This window comes from Lemur catta, chromosome 1, assembly GCF_020740605.2.
Source record: "Lemur catta isolate mLemCat1 chromosome 1, mLemCat1.pri, whole genome shotgun sequence".
Classification (NCBI taxonomy): domain Eukaryota; kingdom Metazoa; phylum Chordata; class Mammalia; order Primates; family Lemuridae; genus Lemur; species Lemur catta.
Window position 1 is genome coordinate 271,418,948 of NC_059128.1, and position 15,099 is coordinate 271,434,046.

At 34.4% G+C, this 15,099-nt stretch overlaps 1 protein-coding gene across 2 annotated transcripts in view; it reads right to left on the reverse strand.

Moving 5' to 3' along the window:
- Positions 1-15,099, reverse strand: part of LTN1 (listerin E3 ubiquitin protein ligase 1) — a 62,218-nt gene that overhangs the window by 12,901 nt on the left and 34,218 nt on the right. For both annotated transcript variants that reach the window (XM_045540506.1, XM_045540505.1), the window contains exons 13-24: positions 14,761-15,000; positions 13,791-13,944; positions 12,904-13,048; positions 12,299-12,485; positions 8,705-8,864; positions 7,645-7,749; positions 4,877-5,019; positions 3,548-3,683; positions 3,188-3,332; positions 2,083-2,296; positions 1,029-1,266; positions 642-716 (exon numbers count right to left, since the gene is read on the reverse strand). In XM_045540506.1, the coding sequence (XP_045396462.1) occupies positions 642-716; positions 1,029-1,266; positions 2,083-2,296; positions 3,188-3,332; positions 3,548-3,683; positions 4,877-5,019; positions 7,645-7,749; positions 8,705-8,864; positions 12,299-12,485; positions 12,904-13,048; positions 13,791-13,944; positions 14,761-15,000 (1,942 nt within the window). The remainder of the gene's footprint in view (positions 1-641; positions 717-1,028; positions 1,267-2,082; positions 2,297-3,187; positions 3,333-3,547; positions 3,684-4,876; positions 5,020-7,644; positions 7,750-8,704; positions 8,865-12,298; positions 12,486-12,903; positions 13,049-13,790; positions 13,945-14,760; positions 15,001-15,099) is intronic.

Sequence of the window (15,099 nt, forward strand, 5' to 3'; positions counted from 1 at the left end):
GTGGCAACTACTCAACATTCCCCGAGAACATCCTGAATATATCATGCCTCAGTTGAGTGCCTTTGCACATGATGTTTCCTTAACTTATGTTGTCTTTCTGGTCTTATAACGGTACCTAACTTTAAAGGCCCAATTTAAATGTCTCTTCCTCAAGAGAAAGTCTTCCCTTCCTGATGGACATTAATTATGCCCCCGTAACATGCTGTTTATCCTTTTTCTTGGCATCTAAATCTTCTATTACAGGATAAAATCATCTATGCTAGATTATAAACTCCTTAAGAATATGTTTACTAAAAACTGTATTCCCCCTCTCAGCATTTAATTAACACTTTGCACAAAGTGGAATTCAATAAATATTTGAACTGATACACACCTCCACAAGCTACCATGTGGCTGAAGAAAGTTTCACCAAATAGTAGCAAACTGAAAATGTGATTTAGGAATAATTAAGACAGAGAATCTTCTGGGTGAACTCTAGATTTCATTTATAACTTACAAATAAGTTAAAAAGGGCCACTCTGTAGAATGAACCTATACTCTAAATTTAGAGCTTCTGTGTTGCTTCAGTCTTCTAAAGACATTATAAGTGAGGTGAATGATAAGAATTTAGTAAAACAAATTATTTTTTAAAAAAACCTTACAAGGCTGGTTCTTCTTCTTCATCTCCATATGACTTTAGATTATCCTGATCATACTGTGGTAATTCAGGCATCAATCTGGAAATTAGAACATTATTTTAAAATGTTTTATATTAAATTACCCACTGTTAAATAATGTTCAACAGCAGAAAGACCAATTTAATGAGTTTTCTCTGAAATAACTATCTATGGCCAGAACTATCTAAATATAAATTGTGAATAGAGAACAATAACCTGAAAGAGCAAACAACCTTGTGTCCCTGTTATTGAATACATAGCTTTCTTATTAATTTTTTCATTTCACTTCTTTTAATAATTAAAAGTAAAAACTAAATATACATTCTACTTTTTTGGATCATTGTAAACTGATTCAACTGGAAGAATTCTTACTTGTATAACATATGATAAACAGCAATTTGCACAGGCCGAGCTCTGAAGAGGAGTAATGGGGCCAATGTATTTAACAAAGTCTGGAGATATTCTGGCATGTTTGTTTTTCGGTCAGCAACCAATCTTGAAGGAAGTTTGTGACTCAAGAGCTGATCCTTGGAGATATATGTTAATGTTTCACACATGGGCTTCAGCATTGCATTCTGAAAGGATGTTTCAGACATATCTTTGTTTTCTCCTGATGAGAAACAGGAAAAAAACATGCATATCACAAAAGAAAGTTAGTAATATAGCTTGACTGATTCACATATAATCAAATGTAATTTAAAAGAGAGAAATAAAAACAAGACATAAACATTAGAGCATTCCTAACTGGAAACAGTTAATCTCAACTGTTTTAATGACTTTTATCTCATTCTTTAAAAATAAAGCAAATGTTCAATAGAGAGGTTCTATTCATGTAATCTATTTATATGATGTGAATTACTATTTTAATTTGCAATGGTCATTGTATACCTTGCCATTTTTCTTTCTTTTTTTTTTTTTTTTTGAGACAGAGTCTCGCTCTGTTGCCCGGGCTAGAGTGAGTGCCGTGGCGTCAGCCTAGCTCACAGCAACCTCAAACTCCTGGGCTTAAGTGATCCTACTGCCTCAGCCTCCCGAGTAGCTGGGACTACAGGCATGTGCCACCATGCCCGGCTAATTTTTTCTATATATATTTTTAGTTGGCCAGATAATTTGTTTCTACTTTTAGTAGAGACGGGGTCTCGCTCTTGCTCAGGCTGGTCTCCAACTCCTGATATCGAGCGATCCGCCCGCCTCGGCCTCCCAGAGTGCTAAGATTACAGGCCTGAGCCACCGCGCCCGGCCCATTTTTCAATTCTTGTTTGTAAAGCAGAAGCATAGATGATGCTTCTGAGAAGCCAAGCTTCCCCTTCTGGCTCTTTTCTTTTACTATTCAGTATTATTTGATGTAAACATCCAAAAATTTTGTTTTGAATTTTTCAATAAGTCATTTCCAATGAATCTCATTATTATTCCCCTTTTCACTTGCCTGTAGCAGTCACCAAAATAGGTAAAAGCAAACTGTGGACGCCTTGGGAAAAAAATTCTTTCCATTCACTGATTAGATTTACAGGAAGATTGTCAATGGTATCCCGAGTTGTGGAATCAAAATAAGCACTGAGATCACAGGCCAGATCACAGCTGACACAGGCAAACAGCTGTACCAGTGGAACAGAATACAATGCCTGATTCTCACTGGTTGTCTGAAGAAACAATAAAAATGAAATAGGTAAACAGATTTCTATCAGCACACTACAAGTAAAGGCAATCTTTCATTTCTTTGAATTTTAAAATAAAAAGCAGTTGAAGTGTATAGTCTAAGGAGAAATTTGTATTTTACATCAAAATAACTTTTTTCAAAATTAAATACTATGAATTAGAATCATTAATGAACAATTTATTCTGAAATGCCTTTTTTATTTCTAAACTATGGAAGAAAATATCTCCTACCATTTACCAAGTCAGACACATTAAATATACATTTCTCATTTTCTTAGTAGCCCTACAAATTGTTTGGGATTATTTTAAAATAAGAAAACTGAGACTCAAATAGTTCAAGTTTAAAACCCTAAGTTACACAACTAATAGCAGGCAAAGCAGAGATTCAGACCAATTCAACCCTGACTGACTTGCTGCCTCAGAGCTCACACGTATTATATCTCTAGTTGCTTGGGTCATAAAAATTATACTAATTCCCTCTGAATGTGCTAATCTTTAATGCATTACTCTGGCAATACTGACACATTACATATCAGAAATAATTACAAACAAAAAAGACCAAAAACTTGTCATGAAAAGATAAAACTTAAAAGAGCTGTGCTGCAAATATTGTAAAACAAGCCAAAAGCCAACGGAGAGAACATTTTCATAGCACTGAGATTTGGTCACTGAAGGATGCTGACAGTCATTAAACTTCTATCATGTTACTGTTCTGTCAAATAGCAGCTAGTGAGGAGAACATCTATAAAGTATTTTAAATGTTTGCAAAGGAGCAAATTATAATCACTACTTAAAGAATAATATTAGTAAATAATTCTGATACAAAGGTATGTACAAAGATCCAACAGACATGATGACATAGCAGGTTTATTTACCTCCAACCAAGCCAACATGGAGCACATGATGAAGTCCCATTCACTCTCTGCCAAAGGAGATGAGCAACATTTCAGAAATAGGGAAAGGAAACGGATTATTTCTATATTTACACCCAATACCTCTGGACTTGCTTCTGACAGATTACTGTGATAAAGACAAAATCAAAATAACAAAAGAAACCAAAAAGTATTAAAGGATTTTACTGACATTCAATTAGAAGATATTGTTTTAAATTTTATATACTTATAAATGACTAACTTAAATGTCAACCATTACTCTACAAAGTTGTGACTATACAATAAATAGTTTGCATCTGTATTGTATATAGGGGGAAAAACATAGAATGAAGTATCACCTACCAACTGAAAAGAAAAATATCTTCATGTTCTTTCTTCCAGGATATTATAATTTTTAATATACCATGTAATAGGTCTCCATCATCTATGCTTCTGGTTTGCAGACAAGAATTGAAAATGGCAAGATGTCCAAAACCTCCTAAAGTCAAATTCAAAATGAAAATGAAAAATTTTTAAAAATTATATTGCTGCTATAAAAAAGAAAGTCTACTTTGAGAGGTTAAAAACTTTCTCAAGAAGTGCCCAGGTTAAGAACTCTAAAAATGGCTTATATGAAAGAGTAAACAAATGAGCTTGTAAGCTCCACAGGGCAGAGACCCTGTCTCCATCCCAGCACCTAGCACAGAATAGGGAATTTGGCAAAGGGAGGACAGTAAGTGAATGATACTGTGAGTTAAACTAACCTATGCTGTTTTTTGTTTTGGTCTTTCAAGTACAGGACATATTCAGCATACTCACCTCTCAAATAAAAACAAAAAACCCCACAGCTATAGAGTGTACAAGTTAAATAAGGACAAAAAAATAGAACATACTGTTCCATAATTCATACATTCACTCAATAAGCATCTACTATATGTGGTAAGCTTGTATGGGGTTCCCACTTTTTAGAATCCCTACCATTTCTCAAAATCCACCCTCTGGTGCATATTAATACCCTTTATCCCCAACCTTTTAACTTAAATGACAGCCAAACTGAACTATCTACATCCTTGTATGCTTTTGTGCATCTGGAATGTCCTTCCCTAACTATGTCCATGTAGAAAACTATTTATTCCTCAATATCCCGTTGAAATATTCCTTTATGAAATCGCCATTGCCACCCTCAGAGTGGAAACTCCTTCCTTTCTGCTACTTCTATACATAGTACATCTTTTTGCTACATCAGTTATCACATCATGTATATTTATGTCTGCTTTCTCTACAATAGGAACTGCCATATAGCAGGTGCTCATTAAGTATTTATTAATAAGCAAATGAATAAAGTACAGAGTACTCAAAACAGTTTCAAATACAACAAAAGCTATTCCCCCCTTTGCCCTTATATGTTCAAACATTGGTTGACTAGAGAGAAATGAGGTGTAGCTTTAAAACACTATAGATGGAAATGAAATGATTAGAGGGTATTCGTGGGTGCAAAGCTTCCCTTAAAGCTGTACCCTTTCTGTACCCCAAAATGATAATAGCCACTATTTAACGACATTCATCCATATAAACTAGAACAAATCAGTTGTAATTCAATTTATCTCTGCTGGATTTGGTTGCATATATTAAGAAATACTTCTTTCATCTCAAGCAGTAATTAAATTAATGAAATATTACCAAGCAACTAACCATCAGTACTGCAAAGGTCTTTCTTAGTCCAGCCCAAAAGCGCAGGCATACATTGAGCGCTAAATTCTTTCTTTTCTTCTTTTGACAAAAATGGACACAGACTTTGAATGGTATGCAAATTACCTTCAGTTAGTGGGAAAAAACTGTTTAAAGAAAAAATATGAATTATATTTATTCTAAATATTCAGTTATTTCCTAATATTCCTCTTATTCAAACTATTCAAAAAGACCAATTCTACCATATAAAATAATTATGTAGAAAAATAAAAGAAACTATAAGAGATTAATAAGTACTGACTCAATAAAATTGTGGATTAATTTTTTTGCTGCTTATTTCTCTTTTCTGCATGTTTATAATTTTTAAAATGAGCATATATAACTTTCCCCCATGTATGATTTTTGAAAATTACACTAGCAATGAGATTATACTCTTTTTTGTTTGTTTGTTTGTTTGTTTAATTTCAGCTCATCATGGGGGTACATAAGTTCAGGTTATATACATTGTCCATGTCCCGCCCATCCCCCTGAGTCAGAGCCTCAAGCGTGTCCATTCTCCAGACAGTGCGCCTGGCACTCACCATGTAGTCATACCTCCATCCCCTCCCCCCACCCCCACCTCCCCAAGTCAGCACCTTCAAGCATGACCATTCCCCAGACGGTGCGCAAGGCACTCATCATGTAGGCATACACCGCCCCCCTCAGTCTGATATCCAATTGGTATCCTTCCCCGATGTGCATTTAGGTGATGATCAGGGAAACCAATTTTCTGGTGAGTATATGTGATGCTTGTTTTTCCATTCTTTGGGTACTTCACTTAATATAATGGGTTCCAATTCTCTCCAGGGGATTCAATTTAAACAATACCACTTAAGTGTCCTTTCTTTGAACTGATATTCATATATGTGCATATAGTTGGTTTTTATTCACATAAAAGGGATCACACTAAGCACACTGTCCTATTATCTGCCACTTATATATGTTATAGATCTTTCTCTGTCAAAACATATACATATAAATTATTCTATTTTAAAGCTATATAAAAAAACAAACAAAATCTACATAACACTCCATACTATGGATGTATCATTATTTAGCTATTTTCCTATTAGTGGATATTTAGGTTTTTCCCCCTCAAATTTTTGTTCTTACAAATTATGATGCAATAAATGTTCTCAGGCAGATATTATTCTATACATGTGCAAATACCTCCTTAGGCAAGTTCCCAGAAGTAGAATTCCAAGATCAAAGGATTTGAATGTATTATATTATAGTAAGCTCAAATGGCTTTCCAAAAAAGTATAATCAACCTACACTTTCACCAAAAATGTACAAGTGTGACTATTTTGCTATAAACTTAATGAATCTTTTTAATTTCTGGCAATATGGTAAATAAAATGTTCTACTTTTAATCTGTACTTCTGCCATTATTAAGAAGGCAAATTCTTTTGTTTTCACATTTCGTTATTGTATTACCTTTGAACATATTTCATCCATGCCTGTTCAAGTCCTTGACACATTTTTCAATTTAGACCGTTTTACTGATTTATAGAATTTATATATTATGAATATTTTTATTAATTTGCAAATATCTTCTCCCATTTTGTCATTTGTCCTTATAACCTGTATTTATTTATTTATTTGTTTATTTTTGAGACAGTCTTACTCTGTCCCCTGGGTAGAGTGCAGTGACATCATGATAGCTCACTGCAGCCTCAAACTTCTAGGCTCAAGCAATCCTCCTACCTCAGCCTCAAACTTCTAGGCTCAAGCAATCCTCCTACCTCAGCCTCCCAAGTAGCTGGAATTAGAGGCATACACCATGATGCGCAGCTAATTTTTCTATTTTTAATAGAGATGGGGTCTCACTCATGCTCAGGCTGGTCTCTAACTCTGGAGCTCAAGCAACCCTCCCACCTCAGCCTCCCAGAGTGCTAGGATTACAGGCAAGAGCCATTGTGCCTGGCCCTTTATTATATTTTTGTCACACAGAAGTTTTCATTTTCTTGGTTGCAATATTGTACTAGAGTTATGCAAAATAGTACTACTGGGGAAAACTAGATGAAAGGTTTATGTACTATTTTTTATTCTTTGTATTATTTCTTACATATTCATGTGAATCCATAGTTACTTCAAAATAAAAAATTTTTAAGTAAGATAAAAATGCCCAAATTAATTTAGAATTCTACTGTTGCAGAACACATTTCTATCATTTCAGAATTCTTTTTGGTAAATCAGTAAATTCAAAATGCTTGTGGTAAATCTCAGCTAAGCATTAACTTGAATGTTGGGTTTTGCTATCATGCCCAAACCCACAATCTACTTCTTTGTCTTAAGAACACATTTATTACATTTCTAGATCATATTTCAGTAGGATGATTCTTATCAAGAGAAGAGGAGTAAGTAACTTTCCCTGCCACTTCCATATAGCAAATAAAGTGATAGAAGGGCATTAGGGAGGGGGAAAAGAAAGATTTCTAACAGAAAGATTTCTGGAGAAAAGAGAAAAAGTTTATGAAATGCCACTGGTTAAAACAAGTACTATATAAAATTCCACAACCAGTTATATAGTTAAAAACGCTTATTATTATTAAAAATAGGTATATCCCTAACCTAGTTTTAAAGTCTTTAATTCTCATTTCCATTAATTAAATTTCCTTATTTCCTATGATTTCTTTTCTTGATTCATTACAGATTATTCATTAGTTAGGCATTGCCAAGGTGACCAATTACAATAAATTACAAAGTAAAAACATTTTAAATAAGAATACCCTTCTTTTCTCCTATAATGTGGTTTTACTTCATCAGATGAAATGCTTCGGGAACTGATCAATTTAGCAATAACAAGAGACCAAAGTGTGCCATGTTCCCTGGATCTAAAAAAGGAAAAAACATTATATTTCATTTCAAAAGTGTTCTTAATAAAATTTTTAAACACTGGCTATCTGGATTCCTTTTACAAAATTAAATAAATCACCTTGGGAGGGCATTAATTCACCCAGGACATTGCATCTAAGCAACGGCCACTAATTACCCAAAAGACTGGGAGTTTAGGCTTTCAACACTCCATTATAAGTGGTACTGAGCTCTCATCCCAAGGCAATCCCAAAGCAAATTCAGTCCCAAGAGGGGAGATGACCTTAGCGATTAGGCCTGAAGACTAGAGGCTGCAGTTAGGAAGGGACATCTCCCAGAGGACACCCAGACTAGCTTAAGTTGAAGAACCAAGGAGGTACTATTATCCACTGAGGAAAATTGTTAAGTGTAGTGAGATTGGAGAAGAAGCCTGGGTCCTCTGCAAAGCATGCTCAAAATATATAAACAAGTGATAAACTCTTAGAGAGAAAGCAGTTCAACATAGTCATTTTAATAAGCTAAACACCTAACTGCTATAACCTCTATGAGAACTCTGTTTTCATACCCACCTTCCTCATCTAGGGGAGAGGGTATTGCGATTATAACATTAAGACACACCTATAACAACATGTAAGATAAAGGCTGCATTTGAGAGGATGGGTCACAGAGACAAATTAAACTTCTATAGGCTTCTACTTCTTTCATTGTCATCTGCCCCCTGAATGTACTTATGGATTTAATAAGACAGGCAGAGTCCAAATATCTCTCACCAGAAGATTAAATCAAGTATTTAGTATCCATAAAGTGTCTACTATTAAGAATAGGGATTATCTAGATCAACCCTCTAACTGACACATTAGCATGAAGTACGCTTACATCTTATAGAAGACAAAACCATAAAACAAGTAAAAAAAATCACCTGAAAAGTGGAAATTGAAAGGGATTCTTAAAAAAGAAAAAAAAAGGAATTCTTACCTATTAAATAACAGCTGCAAAAGGCCAGAAGTATTACCAAGTACATGTAAGCTATCATATGTAATATTCATTTTTTGAAGCATTTCACAAAATCCAGTTAGAAAAATAGGTGGATTGTCTAATTCTTCACACCACTGCAGTGAATAGAGCAGTTCTGCAACTAATAGAATGGATGGCACCAAATTATCAAATGAACTTTGTGAATAAACCCTTCAATTATTTTCACTTCTCTGTCCCAATTTCTAACACTGTTATGTCCACTCATCTCACAACATCTATGAACTGATTTTCAAATCTGCTTTCAGAGTTCAAGGACAATGAAAAATGAAAACATCTGTCTGATACAAAATACCACCCCTCTTCCAAATCTTACTTGGTCCTTTTTCTGATTAGTTAAGAATGTGACAAGAACCTAAGTTACTAGAGATACTGAAAGAATCTTCCTACTACTTGGTATAATTGGTAAGAAGTTGCATACATTGCTGGGAGCGGTGGCTCACGCCTGTAATCCTAGCACTCTAGGAGGCCGAGGCGGGCAGATTGCTCGAGGTCAGGAGTTCGAGACCAGCCTGAGCAAGAGCAAGACCCCAGTCTCTACTAAAAAACAGAAACAAATTATCTGGCCAACTAAAAATATATATAGAAAAAATTAGTCAGGCATGGTGGCGCATGCCTGTAGTCCCAGCTACTCGGGAGGCTGAGGCAGTAGGATCGCTTAAGCCCAGGAGTTTGAGGTTGCTGTGAGCTAGGCTGACGCCACGGCACTCACTCTAGCCCGGGCAACAGAGCAAGACTCTGTCTCCAAAAAAAAAAAAAAAAAGAAGTTGCATACATGAAAAAACACTAAGATTTTAGATTTTGTGTTGATGCATTATTAAGAAGAAAAAAAAAAACACTAAGAGATCCAAGACCTGAGATGAGAAGTTCATGCCAATGTGGTAAGAAATGGAAGCCAGCATGATACAGTAAAAAAGAGCATGGGCCTTGGTGACAGACTGGTCTGGATTTAAATCTGTGTCATCTCGAGCTATATACATACAATTAGGATACTACCAACTACCTCACAGGACTGTTGTGAGAATTAAATGCCCAAGTGTCTATCATGAAACCTGGCATATCATAAGTTTCTAATACATAAATAGTCATAACTTCCTTCTTTAGAGTCATGTATGGATTTTGGAGTCAGAGCCTTTAGACCTAGTTCAAAATCTAATCCTACGCTTACCAGCTAAATAACTCTAGTCAAGATAACAGAAACAACAATATCTGACTGACGGGACTGATGAGAGTAAATAGTATTGCCACTTGTAATTAGTAACACAATTAACATACATAAATTATCACAAAAAGTATTACTCTAGTTTCCAGTTTTATATTTAGACAGATTCATTCTGTGAGCAATGTAAACTATAGGCTTCTTTCTCTGCCCTTAACTGAATGTGGAGTTGGCTGATCAGAAGAGGTATTTCAGTGCTTCAGCTTTCTTCCACAGAGCATATCATCTCCCCTACTAGGAACTGTGTTACAGCTGAGGGCTTACAAACAAGACTGACACAGGACTTCTGCAAATCCTCCACTTTCAATACCATCTTGTACAAGTCACGCCGCTACCTACAATTCTAAGCCATGGGAAAATTTGCTGAGGTCCCAAGTCCTTTTAACATTCAACATTTGAACATCCACTTGCCAGGATAAAAATTAGAGCCTGATGCATAGGCATAGAGGTTCAAAAATCAACAGAACCAAAACAGCATGCTATTGGTATAAAAACAGACATGCAGACCAATGGAATAGAATAGAGAACCCAGAAATAAAGCCACATACTTATAGACAACTGATCTTTGACAAAGTCAACAAACAACATACATTGAGGAAAGGAAACCTACTTCATAAATAGTGCTGGTAAAACTGGATATCCATATGCAGAAGAATGAAACTAGACCCCTATCTCTTACCACATACAAAAATCAATTCAAAATGGATTAAAGACTTAAATGTAACACCTGAAATTATATAAAACTACCAAAAGAAATGCTTTGGGACATTGGTCTAGGCATAGATTTTTATGGCTAAGACTTTAAAAGCATAGGCAACAAAAAGAAAAATAGACCAATGGGACTATATTAAACTAAAAAGTTTCTGTGCAGCAAAGCAAACAATCAACAGAGTAAAGAGACAGCCTGTAGAATTAGAGAAAATATTTGCACACTATTCATCCAACAAAGGACTAATATCCAAAATACACAAGGAATTCAAACAAACTCAAAAGCAAAGAAAACAAATAAATCCATTAAAAAGTGGGCAAAGGATCTGAACAGACATTTCTCAAAAGAAGACATCAAATGACCAAACAGTTATATTAAAAAATGCTCAACGTTACTAATCATCAGGGAAATGTAAATCAAAACCACAATGAGATATCATCACACCCTAGTTAAAATGATTATTATCAAAAAGACAAAAAACTAACAAATGCTGACAAGGATGCAGAGAAAAGGGAACTCTTATACACTGATAATGGGAATGCAAATTAGTACAAACATTATGGAAAACTTTATGGAGGTTTCTCAAAACACTAAAAATAGAACTATTGTATGATCCAGCAATCCCAATGAGTATTTATCCTAAGGAAAGGAAATCAGCATATCAAACGGATACTTGCACTCCCATTTTTATTGCAGTACAATTCACAATAGCCAAGAAATATGGAATCATCCTAACTGTCCATCAATGGATGAATGAAGAAGTGGTATACATACACAACAGAATACTATTCATCTATAAAAAAGAATGAAATCCTGTCATTTGGAGCAACATGGATGGAACTGGAGGTCATTAAGTTAAGTGAAACAAGCTGGGCACAGAAAGACAAATACCATGTTCTCACTCATATGTGGGAGCTCAAAAGTGGATCTCATGAAGATAGAAAGTAGACTAGTGGTTACCTGAGGCTAGGCAGGGTAGGAGGGAGGGGGGAATGAAGAGAGGTTGGGTAATGGGTACAAAAGCATAGTTAAATAGAAGATAGAAGACCTAGTGATCAATGGCATGGTAGGAAGACCACAGTTAAAAATAATTCATTGTATATTTCAAAATAGCTAGATGATCTGAAATGTTCCCAACACAAAGAAATGATAAATGTTTGAGGTAACAGATATCCCAATTACCCTGATTGGATCATTACAAATTGTATGAATGTATCAAAATATCACATGTACCTCATAAATATGTAAAATTATTTTGTATCAATTTTCAAAAATCAATGGAAAATTCAGAATTCTTGATAAAACACCAATACCTCACTCATTTTCTTTAGGTTATGTGCCATTGAATCTGCTTATATTGATGTCATGCCAGCTTGAGTAACTAACCTCATACCAAATTATGCTCTACAGCTAACAAGATTATAGCAAGATTTCAGTATGTTTCCATCCAATTTGCAATTTAACATTTATCACTTAAGTAACCTCAAGTTTCTCATCACTAAAATAGTTAATAGGAAGCTGAGGATTCCTGAATTAAACATTTAAATTATAGCATAATCAAAATTATATTTGTACATTATATTGTATATGAATGCTCATACATACTTACTTATTTTCTCAAGCTCATTATTTTCCAGGACTATTTCCTTTTTCAGTGCAACTAAGATCATTTTGCTCAATAATGCTGAAGTACACAAATGGCTGGGAAGTGTCTTTGTATCTTGTTCCTTAAAATCTGTTTTGAAACAGTCATAATTCAAACTCAGTCTTCCCTCTAAAAGAGGTCTATGTAACCACTGTGAAAAGAATACATTAAACTGTATATAAAATCATTAGATATTTTAAATTCTTTACTACCTATGCAATTCAGACAGAAAACAAAAATGAAGTTAACAGAATATCTAGTTTATTAGTAAAACCACAGAAACCTAGAAGTTTGATTTTTACTATAGGAAATTATCAACATGTGTATTTCTTTAAGACTCCTTAAGGACGGAACTGGGTCTTATTCACCTTTACCATGGCTACTGCCAGTGTCAAATGGTGTCTTGCAAACAGCAAAGGTCCAATATATGAGTGTTTAGAAACAAAAAGGCAAAGCAAGATACTCATTTCATTTACTTTTTTCCTTCCTCAGAATAACATTAAAATATTCAAGCTTGCATGAAATTCAAACTTCAAAATGAGATACGCACTCTCCAATTTCAAAAATACCTGCATAGGAAGAGACTGTCTCATCTTTTCCCATTCACTGTTGCTTGGCATTACACTTCCAATATAAACTCCCAGAAGATAAGAATCCTCACTGTCCAGAAGTGTATTTAGCAAATCATCGACAGCAGACAAGAGGACTTGAAGACTAAAAATAATGCAAAGTACTTAACTGTTATAGTTAAGACTAGTCTGAAAGCCCTAGTACATATTAAATACCCTATAATAGTTTATCTGAATAAAAAGAACAGATGACAACAAAAATAGAGGTAAGTGCTCCTTCTGGCCCAGACATAACACAATCAAATTGGGAATTTAATCCAATATTTACAATTTGAAATCTCAGAATGAAGGGGACCTGACCAATTTCAGACCAGATATTTCTGAAATACAGCTACCTTATAAAATACAGCATGATTATCTGATGCAATCCCAATAGCCTCTGATGCAATCTTTTCTGTTTTCACTTTTATCATATGGATTCAGGTATAAGATATGAAATATATTTACAATTCAACACCTTAAAACAGTGGCTACCTGTCCCCAAAAAATAAATAACCAAGAACAATTAGTATGTGTGGTGGCCATGAGAGGTTATGGTTACAATCCACAACAGCCTATGACAAAGGATAGTATTATCACATCACTGACTACAAATTAGGAGTCCAGCAGGTATGTTATTACAAATCATTCTTCAATTAATTGACAGTTTAAATGGATGACCATTAAAATGCTTTTGGAAATATCTGTTTATGTGGATCTTCTCTTAGAGTCCTATAGATTTCTTACCCAATGAGTCATTTTTCATAGGTACTCACACTAATCATGGAATCTTATTTAAGGACACTAATCAAACATAAAAAAGACACTGACTAAGCACAAAAAGTTACCTTTTGATATCCAGAGATGAAGACTGAACTTGGTTCTTCAGCCACAGAGCAGACAAATGTAGGAAGGTACTCTCTTTATACGTATTGCCAGTTTGATGAATCAATAAATTTACACCAGAGAGCCAAGTATTTCTCAGTTTACAGATAAGAAAATCTAAAATCAAGATGTGAACAGGAATTTGTAATCTCACTAAATTAACCCTAATCAGTACAAAATGTCTGAAAGAACTCTGCAGATCTAAGATTTTTAAGATACCATTTAAAAAAGAAAACATAAAATTCAATTGCCAAAACAAAGTGACTCTGTCATAAACATGCAATAATACAAGCTAGCTTGTGCCATATACATGTAAAACAATAAGATGTTAAAAGATTTTTTTCTGCTCTGAATTTATTTACAAAAGAGTTGTTCTTTTGGAGATGTGAAAAAAATTATTACACCTTTTCCAAATAGAGATGTTAGTAATAAAGAAAGGATTAGGGGAGGAGAGCTCTCTATCAACAGCATTTTTTTATGGTCCTTTCATAAGTCTAAATTAGCACAAAAGGCAAGAATATAGTCTTTAAAAAAGATAATCTCAATTCTATTTTGATGCACACCAAGATTGATTATTTTTATTATTAATGTAATAAAGAGATGAGATATTACTATCCCCCTTTTGTGAATGAGGAAACTGAGGCATCCAGAAATTAAGCAATATGCCAGAGCTACTGAATGAAGGAACTAAGATTCCAACTCATCTATAATATTACAGCCCTTTCCAAATTTCCTTGATGTCAAGTAAGAACACTTTAGACATAATGTCTACATTTTCTTATATAAAAGTGTATAAGACAGTAGCCCTTTCCTTAAAATGCTTTAAATTTTCAAACACATTATGATTCAATTAATAAAACCTGAGCACTTACACTCACTATGAAGGTCAGAGCCGGAGATTCCCAACAAAACATTTGAGCAGTAGGCTATTACCTGGCAAATGTGTTTTTTCTTTGCTCTGAGCACATAACTGAAAGAGAGTTAATAATAAATCTTCAGATGATGACATTAGCAAGCATCCTTTCGCTGAGCTGAAATAATTATAGGCCACATCACAGATAAAAGACACTGATGAGTCACTATTTTCAGCTTCTGACAATTTCTTTGTGTTTGATAAAGTTTCATGAAGTATAACAATAATTCTTTCAACATACACTTCTCCAATCAAGTAATCTAGAGGAAAAAAGTTCAAACAGACAAAAATTGAAAATATTAACAATGTGCTTTTAAACATCTTAAGGTTAACTGCATGGGTCTTTCCTTGCATTGTTT